Source organism: Eretmochelys imbricata, chromosome 2 (genome assembly GCF_965152235.1).
Source record: "Eretmochelys imbricata isolate rEreImb1 chromosome 2, rEreImb1.hap1, whole genome shotgun sequence".
Classification (NCBI taxonomy): Eukaryota; Metazoa; Chordata; order Testudines; family Cheloniidae; genus Eretmochelys; species Eretmochelys imbricata.
The window spans coordinates 116,789,221-116,815,973 of record NC_135573.1 but is presented as its reverse complement, the minus strand read 5'-3'; the positions used below and the strand labels follow the sequence as shown (position 1 = coordinate 116,815,973).

Below are 26,753 nucleotides of genomic sequence, written 5' to 3'. Positions count from 1 at the left end.
TGCCTCCAGCTTTCATCCAGACCACACCACACAATCCATTGTCTACAGTCAAGCTCTAAGATACAACCGCATTTGCTCCAACCCCTCAGACAGAGACAAACACCTACAAGCTCTCTATCAAGTGTTCTTTAAACTACAATACCCACCTGCTGAAATGAAGAAACAGATTGACAGAGCCAGAAGAATACCTAGAAGTCACCTAGTCCAGGACAGGCCCAACCAAGAAAGTAACAGAATGCCACTAGCCGTCACCTTCAGCCCCAAACTAAAACCTCTCCAGCGCATCATCAAGGATCTACAACCTATCCTGAAGGATGATCCCTCACTCTCACAGATCTTGGGAGACAGGCCAGTCCTTGCTTACAGACAGCCCCCAGACCTGAAGCAAATATTCACCAGCAACCATACACCACACAACAAAAACACTAGCCCAGGAACCTGTCCTTGCAACAAAGCCCGTTGCCAACTATCTGTTCAAGGGACACCATCATAGGACCTAATCACATCAGCCACGCTATCAGAGGCTCATTCAGCTGCACATCTACCAATATGATATATGACAGCAATGCTCCTCTGCCATGTACATTGGCCAAACAGGACAGTCTCTACGCAAAAGAATAAATGGACACAAATCAGACGTTAAGAATTATAACATTCAAAAACCAGTTGGAGAACACTTCAACCTCCCTGGATACTCAATTACAGACCTAAAAGTGGCAATTCTTCAACAAAAAACTTCAAAACCAGACTCCAACGAGAAACAGCAGAACTGGAATTAATCTGCAAACTGGACACCATTAAATTAGGCTTGAATAAAGACTGGGAATGGATGAGTCATTACACTAACTAAAAACTATTTCCCCATGCTAATTTCCCCCCCTACTGTTACTCACACCTTCTTGTCAACTGTTTGAAATGGGCCATCCTGATTATCACTACAAAAGCTTTTTTTTTTCCTTCTGCTAATAATAGCCCACCTTAATCGATTGGTCTCGTTAAGAGTTGGTGTGGCAACCCCCATTTTTTCATGTTCGCTGTGTGTATATCTTCCTATTGTATTTTCCACTGCATGCATCTGATGAAGCGGGCTTTAGCCCACAAAAGCTTATGCTCAAATAAATGTGTTAGTCTCTAAGATGCCACAAGTACTCCTCGTTCTTTTTGCTGATACAGACTAACACGGCTACCACTCAGAAAGGAATATGTAAATGAGAAAAACTGAAGGCAATAACTGATCACCCATGCTTTGTAATATTGTTTTTATCTTGTTCCCCAGCATATTTAAGGCATGAGGTCTCAGACAGGTCCAGAGGAGATGCAATCACCATCTTAATGGCTAGAGGGCAAAGGTATAGGCTCCAAAACTTTTTTGGGTTTTAACAAAGGATGAGGGTATGGAAAAGGTTGAGAACCATCAACTTTTTTGTGTGGTGCATGCATACACAACCTACACCACATGTAAAAGCATAAATATGGACTTTTGGCTGTGCAAGGGTATGAATGGGTTTGTTTTGTTTATTGTCAAGTGTCCATCTTCCAACAGATTAACGGGAATGCCTGACAAAAAATAAAACAAAACAAAATTATGCCACAATTTGGGCCAGCCCAGGTACAAATATGGCTCCTGCTCAGCACATCCCTGTTGGTAGGGCTCGGACTATGTCTACACTTAAAACACTAAAGTGGCACCACAGCAGCTGTGATGCTGTATGGCTTCAGAGTAGACACTTACTACAGTGACAGGAGGTGTTCTCCCATCACTGTAGCTATTCTACCTCCCCGAGAGGCAGTAGCTAGGTCGATGGAAGAATTCTTCTGTTGACCTAGAGCTGTCCACACTGGGGGTTAGCTCAACTTAACTATGTCTCCCAGATTCAAACCCACGAGAGACATAGCTATGCCAACATAACTTTTCAGTGTAGACCAGCCCTAGACTATCCTACTGGATTCCTTTGGCTTGGCTCCTTTTTGACTGGAGAAATACAAGTCCTGGGCTACACTAAAAAGGGGTGTGAAAAATCCCCACCACTGGGCAAGACAAGTAACCCCAGGTGTAGACAGCTCGAAGTCAACCGAAAAATTCTTCCATTGACCTAGGTACTGCCTCTCAAGGAGGTGGATTACCTGTGCCAATGGGAGAACCCCTTCTGTCCGCAGAGGTGGCGTCTACGCCGAAGCGCTCCAGCAATGCAGCTGCAGCACTGTGGACTGTGCTGCTGTCGCATTGGAAGTGTAGACAAGCCAACCCACCGGTAATGTCAAAATGAGACGTCCCTCAGAGTAGATAGCGTAGCCCTGGATAATATCACCCACCCTCTCCTTTCTTCCATTTGATCAACAGTATTGGCATTTAAATCATCATCACTGGGCATCCAAGTTTACACCCTTTGAGATGAACAGGGCAGTTTACACTCCCCAGAACTATTGTAGGCTCTGTTCAAACTCAAGCAGACTCACTCCACCACCCCACTGACCTCGCCTAGCTACATCAGGATAAAAACTGCCTGCACCGTATCTCCACTAGGATTTTACAGCAAGATAAGTAACTTCCATTAGCTATCTTGATAAGAAAAACACACCTTTTCGGCAGTGGAGAGAGACATAGGGCAGGTCTACCCTAGAAATTTACATTGGCACAGCTGCACCAATGCAACTGCACTGCTGTAGCGCATCTGGTGAAGACGCTCTGAGCCAATGGGAGGGAGCTCACCCCTCGGTTTAATAACTCCACCTCCACAAGAGGCGCTAGCTACATCGGCAGGAGAAGCTCTCCTGCCAACATAGCACTGTCAACACCGGGGCTTAGGCTGGTATAACTGTGTCACTCAGGGGTGTGAATTATTCACACCCTTGGGCAGTGTAGTCATACTGAAGTCATTTTGTAGTGTAGACCAGGGCTTAGTTTTAGAGTCCAGCATTATCTCTCGCCAATGTGCACAGAGATGTAGGAACAAAATCAGAACTGAGACTAGACCTTAGAAAGCAGAATGTCTGTTCGTTTTATCCAGCCAATTTAAAGAGACTCTTCCCTTGAGTGGTGCATACTCAAGGGATATATAGCTAGACTCAAACCTGGGAGAAAGTGAAAATAAAAGAACAGGAGGACTTGTGGCACCTTAGAGACTAACCAATTTATTTGAGCATAAGCTTTCGTGAGCTACAGCTCACTTCATGGGATGCATGCAGTGGATGAGTGCTGGATGCATCCGATGAAGTGAGCTGTAGCTCAGGAAAACTTATGCTCAAATAAATTGGTTAGTCTCTAAGGTGACACAAGTCCTCCCTTTCTTTTTGCGAATACAGACTAACACGGCTGCTACTCTGAAACCTGAAAATAAAAGGTTTTCCTACATTAAAAAAAGATTTCTCCCAGAGTCCGTAATTAGTACATCTGATGAGAGAAGCAGGAAGGAAACAGCTTCAGGTTGAACGCATCACTTACTGACTCATTGCCATGAAGCTACGCTTCAACAGAATTCCTGGTGAACGGCGATGAAATATTCATCAGCTCATATTTGTAAATGGCTCAGCAACATACTGACTAAATGACCTCCGATGAAGTGCCCGCATTAAAATGGAATAGCAGCCAGCTGAAACAAGGGAGCTACAAACTACACGTGTTTTGTCAGCATGGACAAGCAGCAAACACAAACAGAAGGAAATCTAGTTGGAATCATCATATTGACAGTGAGAAACAAATGAGGAGAGAGCCTGTTTATTTCAAAGAGACCCACTGGCAGCGCTGTCTACAGCAGCCATGAATGTGGCTACCTGGACTCATGTGTTCAGTCGTGTCCAGGTTTTATTTCCAGCCTTCCCTCAACATCAGAAAATTAACACAGCAGTGAGGGAGCATTCTTTAGTCTGTTCTCCTCTCTACACATTCATTGGTCGATCTTATTAACACCAGTGCGTGACACATCTCATGCACGCAGAGACCACAGATCAGTGACTTACAAATACAGGGTGTGATCTTGTGAGTTGACAAATGCAGTCGGCTCCCACCGAAGTTAATAGGAATCAGGGTGGTTCAGCATCTTGCAGTAGTGCTCAGCTCCTTTCAGGATCAGAGCCATAGTTTGCATTCCTTCCCTTTGCATTTTGGAAGCTCACTCTTCTTCTACATGCTCCTTGGACGTATCAGACCCATAACTATCATGGACATCTGCCTACGTACCTCTGTCCATGCATTGGGTGCTTCTGAAAGAACACTGATACAGGGGGGTGCTTAGGGATGTGCGTTGTGAGAAAGTGGGTTTTACACTGGTATTGCTCTTCATCAACTGTCTTCATGCACACTGATCGTTTGGGGAGTTGCGGGAGGCGGGGGGTGGATCCACTATCGCCATTTAAGTTCCCATTAGTAATCAGGATGTGAGATTTCCAAGGAGGTTTCCAGCTTTGCACTGCATCGCCAGTGACAGTTAGTGCTTGTACTCGAAAGCTCCACCTTGGAAATTGTGAGGCAAATGCAAGGTAAATTAGGAAAACCTGCCAAGTGGTCTCAACACTCCACAATACGCAGAGGCATCAGGGCTTGGCTTCCCCCTTGTCTTTTTTTATGTAGATTCTCAAAATCAAACTTTAAATAACCTTTGCTTGCTTGCCCTAGGCTTTGCAGAAAGGTGAGACACTATACCCTGAGCCAGACTGGAGACACAGACCTTCTTTTTTTTTAATTAAATGTGTTGTGCTAGGTAAGATTTACATTCAGGTCAATAACTCTGTATTATAGCAAGATACGCTGTACACTACCATTCAGAATTTAAACTCATAGTACCACCTGGCGGTTGATCTAGAAATAGCTTTTCTTCAGGGTTGTTTTTTTTTTTTAAAACACTAGTAACAACCTTAAATATTTATATCTAACGCTATTGTATATTCTAGAAACAACCTTAATTTATATTTAATGTTACTGTACATTGCAGCCCATCCAGCTACACACCATCCACTTTAACAGTAGAAATGCCAAAGGGGAAGAAAAAGCAGTCTGAACAGACTGCCAATATTGATCCCAATCCAAACTGCTTGTCACTGGGGTTTGTAATCTAGGTTTTAAGAATGAGGGGCTTGGGAGACTTCCCAGTGTCTAAAGATCGAGGAGGCATTGCTGGAGTTTATCTTCCACTGTTTATTTAAGGAGGTGAGAAAAGGAGAGGGACACCACAATTAGGTGCTGTTTGACTAAAGACAGGCTCTGAAATGACTTGACTCCTTTTAGACTCGCGGTTACCTTCTCTTGATGTACACAGCTTTGATCTGCGGAACACAAGATTGTTCCCACAGTGCAGTCGTGATCCATTGGTAGACATAGCACCAAACATTTCCAATGTGCTCAATTACATGTACAGTAGATACTGAGGCAGCAGTGTCCAATAGTTAGAGCAAGGAATTGGGAACGTGGGTGTTCTATTCCTGGCTTTGTGACCACCTTGGCCGTGTATCATGGGGTGTATATACTCCATCCTGTCCCAGCAACTAAGGGGCTAATGCAGGTACTACCAGCCAAGGCTGATTGGCAGAGTCACAGCAGCTGGGAAGATTAAAAGAGCTGGGAAGCAGAGGGACAGGGCGGATGCCAGAGGAGCAAGCAGGCTGAAGAAGGGAACTCCTGCCAGCAAGCTGCTGAGAAGCTGCTCAGAGACAGAATGCTGAGAAGGGACATCTGGACCATCAGGCTGAAAAGCCTACAGAAACCAGAGGAGATAGGAAGGAGCTCAGGGCACAGTGGAAGCTGTTGAGCCCCAATTCTGCCTGGCTGGGTTAAGGGCCCTGAAATGGAACCCAATGGAGCGGGTGGGCCTGGGTTCCCCTACCAACCCCAGAGGGACTTAAGAACTGAGGGGGTTTCCAGGCCCCCCGGACACCAGGACCAGCTGACTCTGCCAAGAATAAGGAGAAAACTCATATACCCCAGCGGGACTCAGGCAAGGCAAACTGACTGATTGCCTGGCCAGAGCAAACGCTGGTGTAACACTTCACTTGGCCAAAGGGGGCGCTTTTGCAACAGCATACCAGCCTCACACCATCACCACCTCACTGCCTCAGTTTTCTCAACTGTAAAATGATTGGTAATAACTTACCTACCTTTGTAAAGCACTGAGATCCTTGGATGGAAGGCAATGAAGAAACACAAAGTATTGTGTTATAGTTCTAAAGTTACTCCTGCAGTACTGTACTATTTGATATAGCTGGTGGGCTGTTCCATGACAATTATACTTGATCCCAAGGAACAATCCTGGCCAGTTAATATTAGGCCTGCTTTACTTTTAAAATTTAGCTACAATGCTCAGGGGTGTGAAAAATGCAGATCCCTCAGCACCGTAGCTATGCCAACCTAATCCCCAGTCTAGATGAAACTAGACTGACAGAGGACTGTTTCCATTGATCTCACGACTGTCACTTGCGGAGGTGGAGTTCCAACAGCAATGGAACATCCTTCCCTCACTGTAAACTACATCTACACTACAGGATTATGCCAGCATAGCTATGGCACATAGCAGCACTGTGCCACTATAATCCCCACAGTGTAGACATGGCAGTTGATTTCCTTATAAAGGATTTTAGAAAGACATTGAAAAAGGACCTTTAAAGAGCATCTTCCACACAAGGGAATCGTATGTTAGATGTTTTTAAAAAGCTTGTCTCATGCCACAAGTTGTAAAATCTAGTAAGAAAAAATATTTTATTGTGTTCAGAAGTAGAGCTAGCCAAACATTTTTTATGGAAACTCGTTTTCTGTGAAAAATGCAGATTCGAGTTGACTGAAACAATTTGTGTTGATGTCGTCAAACTATTTTGGCAAAAAACCAACCCCAAAACAAAAAATGAAATGTTTCATTCTGAAGTTTTCAAAACAAAATATTTCAGTTTTTTTTTATTAAAAATGACTTTTTGAAATTCACCTCAATTTTATAGAAAATTTTTAAACATATAAAAAAACCCCAACTTTTTTTTTTAACTTTTTGTTTCGCTGAACATTTTTTAAAATTGTTCCAGGTTGACCAAAACTAACCTTTAAAAAAAATAATAAAAAAATTCAATACTGTAAACAAACTGAAAAATCAGTTATTAACATAGCTTTAATAAATTTAAGGGAAAACTCCTCCACAAGCATTTATTTTGGTTTTGGTTTTTTTTACTCAGACGTATTACAAGACACCTAGGCTAAAAGTTTCAGCTTTGGATGTCCAAAGTTAGGGCATGTCTACACTTACCTCCAGAGCGATCGATCCAGCGGGGCTCGATTTATCACGTCTAGTGAAGACACGATAAATTGACTGCTGAACGCTCTCCTGTCAACTCCGGTACTCCACTGGAGTGAGAAGTGTAGGCGGAGTCGATGGGGAGCATCAGCAGTCCATCTACCGCAATGAAGAGACCGCAGTAAGCAGCTCTAAGTACATTGACTTCAGCTGCGCTATTTTCGTAGCTGAAGTTGCGTAACTTAGACCGACTTAGCTCGCCACCCCCCACTCCAGTGTAGACCAGGCCTTAGATACCTAAGTAGCCTGTTCTTCCATAGTTCTGAGCACCTGTAATTCCACCCCTGAGAATCAGGCTTTATATATAAAGTATTGATTTAGGTGTCTACCTTTAGATCCTCAATTTTTAAAATTGGTGGTTTAGGTTGAAAGCCCAGATTGGCCATAATTAACACAGGGTCACCTCATGACCTCCTTGAGCAGCTGCATGACCACTTGAAGAATGGAACTATCAGCATCAAGAACGTAACTCATTTACACAGACAAAACAGCCATTTTAGACAGTTTTCCTTCCTTGTGGATGCTCATACAAACCAAACCCAAACCTTGCAAGGGTCCCCTCCAGTAACTGTGTGACTGACTGGATAGAATTTCATGTGATTATACTTAGGGTATGTCTACTCTGCAATCATGGTGCTTGAGCGCAGCTCGTGCAGACATCCCTGAGCTAGCTTTAATGTAGCTAGCTCTCAGGTACCAGTAGTAGTGAAGCTGTGGCAACACAGAATTCAGTGTGGACTGTACAAACCCGTCCAAAATGCTAGGTAATTACTTGAGCAGCTTCACGCTACTTTACCCGAGCTAGTTACATTATTTGGACACAACCCTGATTTTTCCCACCACCTGCCCCTCTTTCTCCAAGTCAGCTATAAAGAAAATTTGATCCAGAACAGAATTGACATTCCTCACAACAGAAAACTACTAGGGTACTATTGACTCTGCTCCATTTCTGTCAGAATGTCTCAGTAAGTATTATTAAAGAGATACCTGTATGCTTGTATATGTATTTATTAGGCAGTGAGTGGTGCTGAATTTACTCCATGGAGGCAGCCATTTCCCCCTGAACATACAGAAAGTTCAACTAACTAAAATGGAGCCAGACTCCCATTGATTTCACCTGGAGAAGCAGCAGACTACAAAGAAACACAAAACAATATGCCTTAGTTCATCTGTCACTGCTGTGGGAAGCAGTCATTTCTTACAGTCTAAGCACTGCTGATTCACATTGATCCAAAGTTGCACATCATTGCTGCAGTGTTGGCAAAAAAATATAGTCCACCTGGTAGGGTGAATGGGTTTTAACACAGGCATTGATCCACGGTGGTTTTGATTCCAATATCAGTTTAAACACAGTGGATTGCAAACAGTTGCTCTAGCTCATGAGCACATGGTGATGAAGTCGTTGCAGAAGAAACCGACTCCTGACATAATGAAGCCCACAGAGTGCATTGTAAGCCAGAGGCTGTTTTCTTAGCTAATTAAAAATTGCTTACCAGAATAATTTCACACCACATCACTACCACCAACATACACAGCAAGTCAAACCACTGAGTGTTGCAAGGGGCAATGCAGCCACAGAGGAAGATCTGACAAATATTGTAATGACTCCTTCCAGTTGGTAAGAGTGCTCCAGAGAGGCCAGCAAAATCTCTCCACTGGGATACAAAATTCAGATCAGGAGAATGTTTTTTTCTATTTGCACCATTAGCTGTAAGCTGTTACTTTCAGCTCTAGGAGATCTTGAAAGCCTGCATAACTCAAAGGTCAAAATTTCATTCTGGCCTTGAGCTTGTGAATCTTTGCACTGTGAGCAAGCAGAGCTGACAACCGGTGAGCACAACTTAAATTTATGCATTTGGTATAGTCTCTGCACTGAGCAACAGTAAGTCTCAGTTTCCCTGCCAGCCTCTTCCTTTATTCACAAGGGCACAAGGTTGAAGGGGCAAGATACCAGCAAAAAAAGGACGTGTCTGAAGACACTAATTCAAAATGGCACCTTCTTAACGTCTCAGTTCCTTGAATATATAGTTATCTCTGCTCATTTTAGTCACATCACAAACGTGCTCCAAGTACAAGATGCACTTTTTTGTTGTTGTCATCTCTAATCTAACCACATAGCTGCATGCCCATGTAAAAATACAAAACAAAACAAAACACTGCCCTGCACACACAATTCTCATGCTGGGGAGAGGATGAGAGAGAGAGAGAGAGCAAACCAAAATGAGAAATGCTAGTCATGTCACTTAATAAGCTGCTGGCAGATGCTCCATACTACAGTAATGAGTGACTGGTACAAGAATCTACATAGAACAGAGTAACAACAAGTGTAAGTTTACTACTCTTTACTCCTGTTAGCAGTGTTGGCTCTGCAGGGCTCTCAGATGGAAACCAAGGGTACATCCACATTGCAGCTGGGGGTGCGAATGACAGCTTGCGTAGCCAGGCTAGCTATACTCACTAAAAATAGAAGTGAAGACGCTGTGGAGCTGGTTTCAGCAGCATCTGCACAAGCCCACAGAAACTCCTGGGTACATACTTGCTTGTTTGATCAAACACAGCTTCTCATCCAACAAGTCATAGAAGTCTGGGAGGGCTGTTCATGTTTGAAGGAGTAGTCCACAGAGGAGATAGGATTGGTAATAAAACCCTTTCTAGGAGGGTCAGTGTGTCCCTTCCAGGATGTTTGTCTATAAAATACTTGTTATTTGGTACAACCTGGTACATTCCAAAGGCACCTACAAATGATTTTCAGATGTAACTGTTAGAGCCAGTGACAGGACAGTGTCAGAAAAGGGTGATTTTGCTTCATCTAGAGAGAGAGGGACCGTTTTGCCACATGGTCCCCTGTGCATGGTCTGAGTTTCCTGAGCTCATCCGCAAGGCCCCTGTCCTATTCCAGCCACATTTAAGTCTCTGGAAGAACCACTTGTCATCCTGCCTTCAGTGAAGCAGGATGACTTGTACCAGCAAAATCTCTGCTTGTTGCTCTGCTTCCCCCAAGTCTGTTGATCTGTGGACTGTGAGCTCCTCAGTGGGGGGACCATCCATCCTTGCATGTCTGAAAAGCACCTATTGCATTACAGCACTGCCATGAACAAGAATAATTATTGCATATCCCACTATGGCAATGAATCCTATAATCACAACCCTGCCCCCCCCAAGACTAAAGAATAAGCCCTCTGACTAGAGCCGGTTGGGAATTGTTTGATGAAATAGTTTTTGATCGGAAAATGCTGATTCATCAAAAACAAAAAATGTTGTCGAAACATATCAGTTTTGATAAAATTTCACTAGAAAGGTTTCTTAGCCTGGGACAGAAAATTTGAGTCAGAGACAGAAAGATATTTCCCCCACCCCAGAAATAGCCTGCAACTGGGATGTGAGATGCACAGGTTCAACTCCCTGGTCCACCTGATTCATTGAATGCCTGACCACTTGGGCTATTGACTATCCTGGGGTCTCTCTCCTGTTCCCTACCACATACCAGGTGAGTGCCCTGACCACTGGGGTGCGGGATCTTTCTCATTCTAATTTTTTCACACAAAAAGTCCAGAAAGTCTGTGGAATGGGGAATATTTTTTAATTTCAAAAATTTTCACAGGATGGGAAAACCATTTTTGACCAGTTAGCACTTTGATCCTTTTTGGAACACAAGCAAGAACACAAGCATCTTGAATTAAAGAATGAAATTCAGGACCAGCACCATTATGATCATTCATAATGTTTGGCTTGAGAAGTCACGGTTGTGCTTTAACGGCTTCTATCCATGACACTTCGCAAATTGCAGTAACACTGAATATAGAGGAACACTCCCAAGTTTCACCTGTACGTAGTTCTCAGTGGGAACAGCATTTTATTTGGAATGGTTCACACTGATTGTGTTACAATCAAAATTAACCACAGCCTGTACACCACTAATTCCAGACACAGTTTCCCTATCACGTTCCCTGTGTAATTTCTTTTGCTTTAATCAGACATTGCTATTGGGTGTGTTTGATTAATTGTTCGATCAAACCAAACAGATCTATAGCAACCCCGCCCTTGGCCAGTGTGCATGTTTTGCACTAAGCACAATTGCCTGGGTTCTGAACCTAGCCACAGAGTACATGCTTTACTATTATACTAGTGCCTAAAGAACGCAAAACTAGATGTGGGCCTGAACTGTTATACCAATAAAATAAAAACCAGCAGGATCTTATTAAAGGGAAAAAGGCAAAATACCACATTTATTGTGAAAACAGAAAGAATCATAGTAAGCAGTTAGTTATAGCTATAACATTCCATTCAATCTCATATTTATTCACACATTCATTCATACAAACACACACACACAGGTTCTGCAAGGTTGTTATCATAGTTACCAGCCTTAGAGTTGCTCATGCCAAGCCACTGGCCAGGTGGCCTGGACATGAGGAGGGAGCAGGGCCTTGTCAGATGCTCATCTGATGCTCCTGGAAGTTGGTTTGCAGAATCGGACCCCAAAGTTCTCACTTTTTAGAGTCTATATTTATAGGAATTTCTTCCTATGCCAGTCTATGGGAATTGCTGCTTCATGCTGTTGCTGAATCAATCAGCAGATGGCACATTCCTGATAGCTCCACGCTGCTAGATGTTATCTTGTTCTTTGGTTCTCCCATTCTTGAGGCTGTTGGGTGTATTCCAGTCTGCCCTCTGGTGGTCCTCTGGTTATTTCCACTTGACGCCTTCTTCAGCCAATGGACACTGGATTCTTAGGCTGGCACCTCCCTGATCATTCAGTTATTATCCACACCAAGCATCCATCCACATACATCCTCTATCTCTATTTTAATCACAATTGTTAATACAACAAAAGGGCAGGGAGTCTCTGGGTGCTGTTTCTGTTGTTAGAGTATTGCTTTGAGTCTCTCTCTCTGTGAATTGCTTTGAGAATAGACTCCGTCTTAGAATGTACTAACACAATTAGCAGCTTGCAAGTTTCACACATAGAGGGAGAGAAACAGTACCAAAAACCAAGAGACCTCTTAATTAGTAATACCCTGGAATTGAAACTATGGGGAATCAAACTCATTTGTGATTTTAATACAGAACTTCTTTAATATGATCCAACATAATCCCCCTTTTGACACTAAGATTTATAATCGTCAGTGTCACTTTCTATGTAGCCTATTCAAGAGAAAGTACTGTGAGGCAATTTGAGTTTGTGATTCCAATTCATGCCACATACATGATCCTAGTGATGTATCTTTACTACAAGGTTCTGGGGCAACAGGCAAGGTGAGGCACACCCACTTTTGAGGTACAACCTCTAGTGTCCAATAGCTTCCCTCCTTCCCCAGCCCACTGGCTCAAGGTCCAGGGTAGCCAGAAGGATCCCATGTGTAATATGGGGAGTGGGCTAACCTTCAATACCTTTGCCTCCAGGGACTGTTGCTGTGCAATTTTGACAACAATTTCTCCCATTAACAAGTCTGGTTTTACAATACTGGAAACGTATTGCATCCATTCATTTTGATAAGTGTCAAACAAAATGATCTCTTTCTTTGTTTTAACAAATGCACCAAACCCTTAATATTTCCCAGTATGACCCAGAACATTTTGTGTTCCAAAGTTGCTAGGGCAAATATCTGCATTTCAGTGCATCCCATAGCTATGGCTGTGTAGTTTCCTATTTCTAATTTTTTTTTTCTTATGCATAAGCCATGTGGTAGTATTAAGCCATTGCCAAAGATTCCATCGGGCTTTTAGGTTACCCAAACCAATTTGGACCAAGTCTACATTGGCATGTACTTGTTTTTGTATCAGGCTGTCCTGTAGCTGGGACAGAGAGCTTAATTTATTTTTAATTACCTGCAGGTCTTTAGTATTTTTTTTTAAACATACAACAGTGCTAGCAACAAGACAAAACACAAGACAAAACATAGAACACAAAACACAATTTCTATTGTGACAGTAGATTCATGGTATTGGGTTGCTTTTCAGCTGGCATCAGCTTTTCCTGATTTTCTGAAAGACAAAAAGAACATGTTTCTACCCCTTTTGGGGTGGCAGATTATTGCTTAAAATATTTCTTTTACAAATACCCTTGCTGATTGCAGGCAAAACAGAGGAATTGGCCCCCACATTTTCCTGTTTTTGTTCTATAGGCAGATCAGGTTTCAATGGTTTCTATCTTTTAAGGGTTATGGGGAAATTATCCCACTGTTTAGTCATTAAATCCCTGAGGTGGGGTACCTCAGTTTCCCTTCTTATACAGCAGACCAAGTTTATAATGTTTTTCCTGCTGTGTTAAGCTTTAAGTTTATTTACAGGTAATAGCTGAGAAGCATCATTACCATATGACCTTAAAGGATTTTTCCAAAAATCATACACACTGTATGGTGTTACAGGGGTACTTATTATCATTAAATTTATTAAAATTATCTTGTTATCCCATGCCTTTTATTTAGACAATTTGTTTGCTGACCAGGTATGTCCTTTATCTGCAGCTCCTTTGTGCTGCTAGTTCTTTCCTTCCTTTATCATTTAGGTAATTTGCATTTTCGCAGACGCTTCCTGCTTTTGGATTTAAAGCCATCAGCCGTTCAGAGACTCTATCTTAAAAGGGACACAATCAGCTTTCACCAGAGTTTTGATTACTTTTAACTTCTGCTTCCAAAACACACAACAATCTGAAAAAGAAAACCCAACCTATTGTGACTCCCTTTGGAGCCCTAATAGCATGTTAATTAAGTAGCATGGTATGTTTGCATTTCTTTTGCCCCTTCTACAATATACCCTGCACATGTTCTGGGGCAAATGCACATTCCTTCCATAGTTTAACTTTTATAACATTATCCATATCAATTTTTACATAAGGTGTAACTATTTCTTTTTTTTTTGCTTACAGAGTTTTCATGTACCTTTATCAAAGTGACAATCTGATTACTCAAAGCCATTTTAAGACTCAGTGTTTCTAACATTGCTTCTTTTTGTTTTATGCACCTCACCCCTGCTGTTGCTTCAGAGAGCCACTGTCTTTTTTAATTTTTTTATTTTTACTACAACTCTCATCTGCTATTTTGTTACAAAAAACAAACAAACAAACAAACAAACAAAAAGAATCCAGAATTTTTTTTTCTATTCTCCTGATTTTGACTGCCTTGCTGCAGCCACAACTTAAAAACATTTTAAATTTTGTAAAGCATTGAGTTACCTTTTAAGGGTTAAATGCCAAATCCCAAAGCCAAACAACACTAATTACCTGTGCCTAGCAAAAAGTTCTGTCAGTTTTGCAACTTTGAATTAAAGAATCAAATGGATTTTTAGTGGCATTATTTAAAACAAAAACAAAACGAATTGGTCCTTAGAACTTTACATATACACATACACATTTTCTTTTCCTTAATATCCCTTCCACACTGCTCTGTTTTTTACATCTTACATTCCCTTTATACATTTGAGGCAGTTAAGTTCCAATAGAACCCTCTTATGTTCTTTTAGCAAATTTGACTAAATTGTCCAGACAAATGATTTTAATCAGATAGTTTATTTTTAATAATTGGCTAATTTACAGACATTCCTTTGGAAAAGGCCCATTTTTCTTTCAGAATGGCTGCAAAGAAACCAAGAATGCTCTTTCTCTAACACTTTTCCTTTTTAACATTTTCACAAAGTTTAACTGCTTAATTCCCTCCAGCCTCTGCAGAGTTAACTTTTTTTTTTTACTCTCTTTTCTCTTTGTAATTATGCCTGGGGGTGCCGTACATAGGACCTTCTCCCCCTTTACCTGCCTCCCTCCAGCCTCTGCAAAGTTAACTTTTTCACTCTTTTTGTATTCCTGGAGTGCCTCTTTCACTATTTTCAGCTGGCTTTGGGTATTTGTAGCCAGCACCTTCCAATTGTCTGCTCCCTTTTCCGTTTGTGCCTTTTCCTCTTTACATGAAGACAAGCGGAGGGAAGAATCCTTACATGCCTCCCACAACAACCAAATTGCTGCTGCATCTCTTTTGGCAGCACTAGAAGGTTTGTATATGAGGATATACTGAGCCAATCTATCCTCTAGGTCCGAAATAGTGCAGACATCAGCTAGGGCTTGTTTAGTCCAAGGACTGTGCCCAAATTTTTGAAGGATTTGTTTAAAAGGTGTAATTTCTTTAACAAAAGGTGAGGTTGGAGTTCCTTCTGACTCCATTCCTCCCTCTGGTACTGGCATACCCTGTTTTCTTTTAAACATCTTAACATGGATATTTCAATCTCTTTGTCACTGCTGATATTACTTAGCAAGTGACACAGCCTAGATTCTGAAATCATAGCTTAATCTATGCGTTTTTCCCCTGCTACCTTCTCGGAGGCCAGCAGGTCCCCTGCTACCTTCTCGGAGGCCAGCAGGTCTGGTTAACCTATTTCTCCCTGCTACCTTCTCGGAGGCCAGCAGGTCCCCTGCTACCTTCCCGGAGGCCAGCAGGTCTGGTTAACCTATTTATCTGGCTTGCATGGGCTGTATGGGGAGCCATAACACACACGAGTTTTTAACAAAGCACAGTGCCAGTTAACATACTAGTAAGGGTGAAAGTTAACATGAGTGTATATTTTAAAGAGTCTGTCCACAGTGAACAGGACTGGAAACTTCCTTTAAAGAAAAAAAGCTGTGACTAATCCCCAAAAAATTAGGGCAGGCAGAGGGTGGCATAACACTGGACCTTGCAGATCTTACTGGCCAGCTTTGGTAATTGAAATGTCAGCTTTTAAAAAAAGACATCAAGGTTCAAATCCTGGACTGATTGAAGTCAATGGGAAAACTCCTCTTGACCTTAGTGGGGCCAAGATTTCACCCCCAGGAGTTGCTGAACCGAAGGGCTCCCATTGTTAAGTATTACTTCCTAATAAACTTGTTGCATGCATTTTTGTTTTCTCAACCATATATGTGCTTCTTTTTTGTTCCCCCGGCAACTCTATTCAATAGCAGAGTGACAGACAAAGCAGAGCACCACTTTTCTAAAGGCATGGCTCATTAATCGAATATACATGCCACCTTCCAGGATTTGAAATAGGGAAGATGCGGTGAACCAGCCTAATATTTTACCAAGCCCATCAAACCACAGGGCCAAGTTCAGCCTTGGTTCAACTCCATAGACTTGCACCTACCTGCTGCAGGGCTGAGTTTGGCCTGAAGTTTTTTCCCAGTTATGCTTCAGTCCAAAAAATTCCTGCTTTAGCAACTGAATTTTGAAAGCCAATTGAAAATCTTGATTCTCAAACCCAACAGATGTTTGCTGGAGCTAAAGCAGCCCTTGCTTCTATACTGTGTATTCCTTACTGTCTTCAGCAATTGCCAGTTTACACATGCCACGTTGTATGAAACAATTAGCCTGCATTACAAATTTACAACTTCAATAGTGTGCATGTATGCAGTCAGTACACATGCGGAAAAATCCAGAGCTCTGGCTTAAAAGAGAGGCAAAGGAGGAATGTTAATCAATGCAATGCCAAAAATAATTAAATCAGGACTTGAAAGGTGAGTCATCATTGCACACCAGAAATAATTTTCAGCACAGCCAAAAGTAACGGAATGCTTCCTGAAGCTGTGTTCCTAAGGCTCCAGCTCCAGGGGAATCGAGTCTACTGAACAACAAAGCTCTGTTCTCTTCAGCAAAGAAACTCACTGCTAAAATAAATGTAGTGACAATAAAATTCAGAAAGTGGAGCTTACGTCCAAGTGGAATTTAAACTCAGGGGAGAGGCGTGCCAGATTAGGGCATTTTCTACCTCCAGGTGTCACACAAAGCCAGCAACCCTTACTCACCTTGAGTAGTACCTTCCTTTGCAAACAATCTAATTGAAAGCAAACTGGCAACTCATACAGCAAGGTACTACTCGCTGTGAGTAAGGGTGGGAGAATAGAATACCTAGTCCTGCCCTGAGTGCAGGGGATTGGACTAGAAGACCTCTTAAGCTCCCTTCCAGTCCTACGATTCTATGAATGTTGCCTACAGTGTTTTGCAGCCTGAAATGCCAAGTTAAGCTTGTCTTACACTCTGAGCCCCAAGTGCCCAACTACAGCATGAGAATGGAACGGGGGGCGGGGGGAATTAGATAAATAACTATTTATCTAGTTCAACAAAGAATTAAGGCTGCGGACTGGAGCTTTTCCAATGCGTCGGTGTCAGTAGATCATTCGTCATTAGCTTAAACTAACATGAAACAGAAAGCAGAAGTCTGAACATATGGAACTACACACTCAGAATTCTGATTAGCCACTTGCTTACACTACGTTGTTTCAAGCTGTGAGCCTGTATTGAATCATTTAATCCTTGTGCATGCGGTTAATATAGTAACCTCTTACAGTTGTCACAGTCCTTGGAGAGAGGAAGTGGAAAACTACCCTCCTCGCCTTCATGACAAGAGAGAGAAATAATTACGGAGACTACCGCACCATCACCACCATGAAGATGCTTAATGCTGCCATTCTCATTTTAGTCCTGTTTTATCCCAGGCTCAGCACAGCGTGGCCTACGCACACAGTCTGCAAGGAGAAGAATTTGGAAATATATTACAAAAGTTGTGGTGAGATCTTTAAAATTCCATTTTATATTTACAAGGACAATAAAGTTGTTATTGCATACCAGGGAAAGTTCCTATTCCAGGTGATGAATGAAAGCGTTAAGTTTCTGAGCAAGCCCTGAGTTTCTAGTTGGAATTGGCTTAGTGGTGCATGGTTTTTGCTTCATTAAAACCTCCTGCTGAGATCAAAGATAACAGGGAGAGGAAACAAATCATGTATATTCTCCAAAGATTAATAAATAACTGCCAAAAATAGAGGTAATTTAGCACAAAAAGGTTGCGCAACTGGGATTTTTATCTTGAAGTTAGACAAAACCCTTTAATCTTCATCCTCCTTACCCCTCTTGTGAAATCAAGGCAGCAGGCTGTCATGGCATTGATCTACTGTTTTCCTACGGTAAAGTTTGGCTGTGGAGATGCATGTTTTCTCTTCTCCCACTTAGAGTTACAAGAGACCCCGTGTGACAGTAGGAAGGAATCAGGCTGTCGAAAGCTGCTACCATGCTTAAATAGACTGCAGCAGACATGCTTAACAGAGGCATTTCCTGTGGACTGTAGGTTTGTTCTTTAAATCTGTTGAAAAGAAAAGGAGCAAACGGCACTGAAATAGCTGAAAATGAATTCACTGAATGGTGCTGCCTTTTCAAGTTGGTTGCTTTGCTGGCCTTGCGCCTCTTCTATCGTACTGATCTGCTTTACTACTGGGACAAAGGGAATTAGATTCACAGACGCCTCATTCATATTACACACGTGATGTGAAAAGTGATTCATGGCAAATGAACACCCTAGAGTTTGTTTTTCCAATTCATCCAGACACAAAGGGTTCCCCATGAGGCTTTTTCTCCCCTGCAGCTCTCCTGCAGCTTTGCACATCCATTAAATATAAAACCAGCAAGTGGCAATAGGAGTAAATAAATATGTGTAATAAAATCCTTATTTTATAAGGATAAATAAAATAAAAGCCCATTCCTATGAGAACAAAATCAGGCTTCACATATTATAAATGGATGTACTGTTTTAGGAAAAATTTAATTAGATATTGGATGGAAGCTTTGCCCCCATTACCTTTATTTTAACAATAATCCCTTGTGTGAATTAATTCCCTCACCTCCTCCTAACATGTCTCCATTAACAAGTAGCAGACTTTACAGAGGCAGTGGGCTAAATTTCAAGTTGCTTTAAATCGTGAGAAGAATTGCTTGCTGGGTGTATGTCAGTTAAGGATTCCCCCCCCGCCATCTCAGATTATGAGCCAAAATGTTTGATTTAGAGCATACACCTCAATTGCTGTTTCCCCATACAAAGATACTTTCAGCCAGAATAATTGTTTATATTGAGAACAACAAACAAGAAAGAACTTAATTAAAAGGTCCCCATGAGAAAGCCCCATTCTGCTCTCACATCCACAAGAATCAGGCATAGCTTTAGAAGGCAGTGGAGTATCACAGGTGTAAAACCAACATGAGAGCTAAGGGCACATCTAGACTTCGAGCTGGGTGTGTGATTCCCAGCTCAAGGAGACATACCCGCGCGAACTCTCATAGAGTGAGCACACTCAAAATAGAATGTCCCTGCAGTGGCATGGATGGCAGGAGGAGCAAGCTACCCCAAGTACTTGCTTAGGGTCTCAGATAGGGGCATACTCAGAGCGGCTCGCCCCTCCCACTGGTCGCACCACCATGGCTACACTCTGTTCTTAGTGAGCTAGCTCAATCCAATGTCTCCTCATGTTGGAATTTACATTGACAGCTCAAAGTGTAGATATACCCTAGGTCAGAGCCTACATGCATGGGCCTGATTTTCCTCTCACTGACACTGGGGCAAACCAGGACTAACTCCAACAAAAGTAATGACATTACTCCGATATAAGAGACTGGCATTGGTGAAAGGAGATTTGGGATTTGTGTCTCCACTGACTAGAGCTGATTAAATATATATATAAACTTTTTTGGACAAAAAATGGATTTGACTAAGATTTTTCATTTTAGTTGAAAGTTTTGCAGTTTCCAACAATATACTACTCCAGTGATATACTACTGGCAATGCAAGAGGTAACCTCACTTTTCTACATGCGGCCAAGTCATGGGAGTCGGGGCTCCCTCACCCTGAATTTCTTTTCACAAGCAGCCCTCACGTACTCTTACCATAGCGTACTTTATTTACAACATTTTATGCACCTCCATGTTGCATCACCATAAAGTTTTTCCCAACGTTTCTCATGGGATGAAAGGGTGGGAAGACAGGTCTCACCACTCTGAGATTCTGGACTTCTTTGCCCTTCCTTCCAGCCCTCCCCTTTCCGTTCATACCTCCCATTTAACAGGTCCCAGCTGATGAGATGAATCCCCTTCTTAGTTCACTCCTAATCAACTGTCTCCCAACTTGGCCCATGCAGGGATACTTACAAAGTGCATAGACTGGTGAGCCCCCGCCCTTTGCCCCCCAAGCTACTCCCACTGTCTCAAAAGCCCCTTCAGCTATTCTCATCTCAGAGGAAATAGCAATGCCATCTTTCATCTGTGTTGATAAATTGCTTTCCCAATGGACCTTCTGGTGCTAGGTCTAGAATATCTTTCAAGCCAGGCAACTTTGCCCATTACACTGCATAGACTTATGAGATACTTCAAATGCAGCAATGCCCAGAAACCACAGGACTGCTTGTCATGTCAGAAGGATAGCTTTTCATGGTGTCAGTGTGAGGTCCAAAAGTTCAGAATAAGAGCTTAAGAGCTTCCTAGCCCATGAATCCTGGACATTGGTGGAGTGGGAATAATAACAAGTACTACTGTGCATGACAGGCATGTTCTGCTGAATGGCAGAAAAACGTTAAAGGTGAATTGCAAAGCAAAAGTTGAACATTCGTTTTAACCCCACAAATCCAACTGGGGATATTCAGCCCAGAAATAAATGTTAGCCAACCTCAGTAAAACTCTTCTCCCTCCCAGTCTGAAAGCCTCAGGGTACTTCCACTGAAGATATCCCAGAACGCATCATTCTGTGACATCAGATAGGGGTTACAATAAGGCTTCCAGGATGAGATCCTGGCCCAACTGAAGTCAATGGAAAAACTCCCATTGATTCAATGGGACCAGGATTCATCCCGGTTATTTATGATTTTACATCCCGGGATATTGACAATGCTGGAGGAAAAACGAAGTGGATTTCAGGAAGTGAAAGACATTTTTAACTAAATTTGTCAAAATTTTATTTCTATGCGCAGTGCCCTACACAGCCTGATTAATAGGGCTTAGTTCCGCGTATAAATCTGGTGTTACATGTTCATTTTCGCTTTGCAGTTCACCAAGACGGCAACAAAAAACTGACTAAAGCCAAAATAAGGTCAAATGTTACTATGTTGACTGCAGTGTAAGACCTAGATGGAGAACTGAAGATAGGTAGAAGCAAAGAGTAGCTTAATGAATGACAAAGAGCCATGAACTGCAAGAAAAGCACCAAAAAAAGAAAAAAAATCCTGATCAGTAACTCCATAGTGAGCAACGTAGGCTGAGAAAGTGGTGGCCCAGAGAAGTAAATAGGCTGCTACACTGTCTCCTAGATGTAACAGCTAGTACTGTGAGCATGTGGGATAACTAGGGATAACTATATAGTCTACCAGGGAATAAGTGATCAAAGTGAAGGAGGATCTACCATGACCACAAATCACTTAAGAAACCTTGCAAGACATATTAAGACAGAAGTAACACAGGTCATCTTCTTGAAGATTCTTCCAATGCCAAAAGCAATCAAGAGAGAAGAGTAATATGGAGGACAAACTGATGGATGTACCAGGAGTGTAGGGAGATTGATTTTGCATTTATTAGAATGTGGAACAATGGCAGCTTGTGTTCAGCAGGATTTACTAAGTCTAAAGGATAGCTTTCATATATCTCAAGTGATTTGGCATTCACTTGCAACATATGAAATAAGGCAAAAGGAATTCAGAAAAAATGTAATGTTGTAACATGCTCAAATGCCTCTCTCATATGGAATATATATTCAATGTCTACAGAAACATAAGACAGGGACGAGATCCAAGGTCCATTTAGTTTTGTATCCTGTCTCCAACAGTGGCCAGTAACAGATCCTTCAGGAGAAGCTATAAGCGCACTGCAGGAGGCAGATGTGGGATAATTTGCTCCCAACATTAAATCTCATCCCACTCTCCAATAGTTTGAGACTGGCTTAAACCCTGAAGCATAGAAGTTTAATATCCCTTCCACAATTTTTATCATTCATTATATAAGAAACATGTAAGAAGAACTCAAAGTTATCAAATGTGAAGCTTCATTGCCAGTTTAACCACTTGTTTATTACTTTGTAGTCTGTCTGAGTGCCTGTTTTATACAGCTTTTCAAGAAAATCAGGCTAGAAACATCATAATATTTTAAACTCTTTGACTAAGTGCCTGAGTGAAATGGCAATTTGACAAAGTGACTAAAAGCTTCAGTCATTTAATCAAGTGGTTTGTTGGACAGAATAGGCCAAATTCTCTCTCGGATTCCAAGGGGATGGGCACATCAAAGAGATAGAGTTAAGGCCATCCCTGATGAAAACTTCATAGATTTCAGGGACTTGGATTAATGTAGTCCAATGACTGTAACATCAGTCTAGTCTCCAAATAGTTTAGAGTAACTAATGCACCCTCTTTTGGGCAGGGACTCTCTCTCTGTTCTGTTTGTACAGCACCTAGCACAATGAGGTCATGGTTCATGACAGCCGCTTGTAGGGGCTACAATAATACCATTTTTATTATTTGTATCTGCCTTGTGATTGGAAGATTAATTGCATTTTTACTCTTGGTCCCCTGTGCATATATTACTGGATATTAGACAATATTTTGTTTAAGAAAGGGATCACCTCCACAAGCTTCCAAGAAGAAAACTGCCTGGCAGACAAATATAGTCAAGTGATTCTTGCATTGTTAACACTATTTTGCTGACTAAGTGAAAAAGAGGAACCATAATAGGAGAGTTTTATCCAGAGATATGAAAGGAATCTGCAACACAAAAGTTTGACTCCGATCCCTTTGTACTTCAGAGTAACCTCTACCATAATAACGCTCCTGATCTCTTCAGTTTGCATTTTAAAAGGTAATTCTCTGGGGGAGGGGAGGAGAAGGTCATGTAGTTAAGTGCCCTGAGCAGATTTCAGTGCTATTCAAGTGTCGTGCTCCTACTCTGAAAGTGCATGCAAACAAAGCTGATGGAGTGTAACTCTGACACACCCACCAGCGGCTGCTTAGTGTGTTTATATAACTGTAATTGGGTTAGGTTCGTGTTAATTAGCATTCTCAAGTGTTCCAAGGACACCCTCCTCAGAAACTACACTAGGCACCTGCTGCTGTAGGTTTCAGAGTAGCAGCTGTCTTAGTCTGTATCCGTAAAAAGAAAAGGAGGACTAGTGGCACCTTAGAGACTGACCAATTTATTTGAGCATAAGCTTTCGTGAGCTACAGCTCACTTCATCAGATGCATGGAGTGGAAAATACAGTGGGGAGATTTTATATACACAGAGAACATGAAACAATGGGTGTTACCATACTGTAAAGGAGCAGACTAACCCCTGCGGCGCCTCCTGCTGGTCATTGGGAATTAGCTCTTTTCCAGCATGGAGCACACTCTGCAGGCCAGTAATCCACCACAGCTCTGCGTCCCATGGCCCTCACAGACCCCAGTGCCCCTTTCTCTGGGGTTCTGCCCCTGGGCAGTACCCCCACACTCTGCCTCTGAGTTTCCCTTCCAGTTTGTGTCCAGTTTGCAAATTAATTCCAATTCAGCAGTCTCTCGTTGGAGTCTGTTTCTGAAGTTTTTTTGTTGTAATATTGCGACTTTTAGGTCTGTAATCGAGTGACTAGAGAGATTGAAGTGTTCTCCGACTGGTTTTTGAATGTTATAATTCTTGACATCTGATTTGTGTCCATTTATTCTTTTGTGTAGAGATTGTCCAGTTTGACCAATGTACATGGCAGAGGGGCATTGCTGGTGTAGACATGCCCTTAGTGGAGTCCAGGTCAGCTACTCTTCCCATCCCCCAAAAGTCTTTGCCATATGAATTGAAAAGCTTCTTGAGGACCAAGTATACTGTGTTTACAGCTCCACTTAATAGAAGCAACAACATGAGCTGTGAGATATGAAGCAGAGCTGTAAAACATGGGATCATATTTTATAAACGCAGAATGACTATCTTCGATCACTCAGTAGTACCATGCTAACAGGTTGTCTTCTTTATTAATCTTTGCAGCAACTTTAATTTTACATAACACCAATTTCTGCTTTTCCCATCACCCCAAGTTAAATCAGATTGCTGGTCTCTCTCCCTTGGTGTATATGTTATCTGTACATGGACTCTCTTTTTAATTAAAGAAAATAAGCTTGCTGGGAGCTTTAGCTGTTAGGGAGAAGTTAGTGGGTGGAGAAAACTCTTGTTTCCTGCTTCTACAGGGTAAATGTTAAATCATGCACTTGATAGAAGGATCTCTCTCCATTACTCATTGTTTTATGGCAGCTAGATTGAGCCAGATGCTTCATAATTATTTATTTATTTATTTTCCTCAAGCAGTCTCCTGCAATTGCTTTTGTTCCTGAATTATTCAAAGCCACATGAAACCAGCTCCTCACTGTTTTTTTCTAGCATCGATTCCTAATGGACAGCAATCAAAGAACTAGAGTTTCCCTTGAAAATGTTTTCATTTGCTCTATCCAAAATACCTCGGTGTGACAGTTTGAATGCCCATCTGGTCCATTATCCCCAGAGAGATGACTGATCACATGGTGTCAGCCCTTCCTCTTTATTTCTAGTTACTATATCATATTAAAAGATAGTATTTCCAACTAACTCCTTTCCCATATAGGCAATTGCTGTCGCTGCTACAGGGACATTAAGGGATCGCAAACAGTAGGGGAAGTAGTCCACAAGACAATTAATATTAAGATATGGTTCCCCCTATGAAAAAGCATGGGACTACCCAGACATAATTAAACAATGCCAAAATAGTATTATAAATTATATTTACAGAGTACAATGCATCAAGAGGAACTGTAAGGAGCCTGTGATTTTGTCAATTATTAATATATGCAAAATTGGAATATTTTATGGGGGACAGGTTTGGTATTAAATAGGTGAGCTAAAGATATACCAGATATCTAGCAAGACCTTGAAATTAGCTCTCTTTCTTGTGTAAAGTGGAGGTCATCAAAAAACGTATCCACCCTATAATAACGTTAAAGACCAAGAACTGAACAATGGTGGTTCGTGAGCAGTCTCATGGTAAATTTATTGTTTAGTTGTACCACAAGATACACCTTCTAGAAACCTCCATTCTACCTCATTTAGAGAAATGTTGCACATATAGGCTTTAGTAAAGCTCTCAACCCTCCACAGATGCCTTCAGTTACCATGAGAGCAGGGCTTTCTATATGGGAGGTGGGCTCCCCTGGCAGATGTACAATCAGTTTAGGGTGACCATACGTCCATATTTTCCCAGACATGTCCAGCTTTTTGGTTCTTAAATCGCTGTCCGGGAGGAATTTTTAAATTTCTAAAAACCTCCAGGATTTTGCCATTATTATTTTTCCCCAAAGAAGAATTGATCATTCAAGAAAGTGTGAATGTTGATCACTCGAGAAAGAAAGTGAATGTTGATCTCTCAAGAGATTTCCCCCCTTTTCCCCCAGCTCCCAGTGCTTGCACTGCAAAACAGCTGTTTTGCGTGGCTGGGAGGGAGGGGGAGAAGGGGGAACGCGGAGCGCTCAGGGGAGGAGGCAGGGCCGGGGCAGGGATTTGGGGAAGGAGTCCAATGGGGCAGGGTGGGGGTGGAGTTGGGGCGGGGACTTTGGGTAAGGGGTTGGAATGGGGGCGGGCAAGGGGTGGAGTTAGGGCGGGGCCGGGGGGCACAAGCAAATCCCCCCCCATGGAGTGTCCTCTTTTTTGAATGTTCAAATATGGTAACCCTAGTTTACAGGAATCATGTAAAATAATTCAGAAAAAAAACCTCTCTAGGCTCAGATATCTTCTCATCCAGGAGGAGGATGTGATTCACCACTGTGCTACTCCAGTTTCATGCTGGTGTAACTTCACTGACTTCAGTGGGAGTTATAGCAGCATAAAAATGGAGTAACACACTGCTAATCAAGTCTGCTTAAGGAGATTTTAGTGACGCCAACCCTGCTAAGCACTAAACACCAGCCTCTCCTGGATGTTACTTGCGGAGTCAAGAGAGCTTCTTATTAGAGACCTGAAGAATCACCACAAAATGAATTCCATATACGGGCCTTCTTTTCATCGGAAAATGAAAGACTTCCGTGAAATGATTCAATGGCAGGTAGTGCAGCAAGTCAAAGCAGTTTCCTTAGGGTCACACGGTGCCGATTCCAACTTATTGCCCCACCCCTGCAGCTGATTTCCACCCATTCCAGGAAAACGGGACACATCTGGTATGTTTACATGTAGTCAGACACTGTTGTGCGTAATTAGCAATAAAGTCCGACATCCAGAGTGCTGTACACATATCTAGCCACAGGATACTTTGTAGGAGTCTTTGGTTCTATTTCATACATGAAACAGGACTGATTCCCAAACCACTAGGGCAAGCATTGATGGTCAGTGACATATAGTGATACCTTCCAGGTGTTCATTAAAAACATGATTACACATGTGTGATTTGCTCTCTCATCTGCTCCCCAGAGGGAGAAGCGTGTGGAGTGGAGGGTATAGTTTTGGTAGGGTGGTTTTCGCTTTTTGTTTAATATAAATACACCTCTTGCTGCGTGTTTATGTTAGAGAAGGCAAAGTCAAAGAAATGGACCTTGCACTTGGAACAGTGAGTGATGCGATTTGTGATGGTCCTTAGTTCCGGGGGGGAGTTTGTTCCACAGTCTCAAACCACCCCCCAGGGAAGGTTCAATCTCCCACACCAATGAACTTTACTCTTATTGTTGAGAGTTCCATTGTCCCAGAGGAGCATAGTTG

At 42.1% G+C, this 26,753-nt stretch overlaps 1 protein-coding gene across 1 annotated transcript in view; it reads left to right on the top strand.

Annotated features, from left to right (window-relative positions):
• The first annotated feature begins 17,470 nt into the window (after window positions 1–17,470).
• The window catches only part of LY86 (lymphocyte antigen 86), a 32,740-nt gene continuing 23,457 nt past the window's right edge, over window positions 17,471–26,753 (top strand). The window contains exon 1 of the mRNA XM_077810679.1: window positions 17,471–17,789. Coding sequence (XP_077666805.1) covers window positions 17,621–17,789 — 169 coding nt within the window. The 5' untranslated portion in view covers window positions 17,471–17,620. The remainder of the gene's footprint in view (window positions 17,790–26,753) is intronic.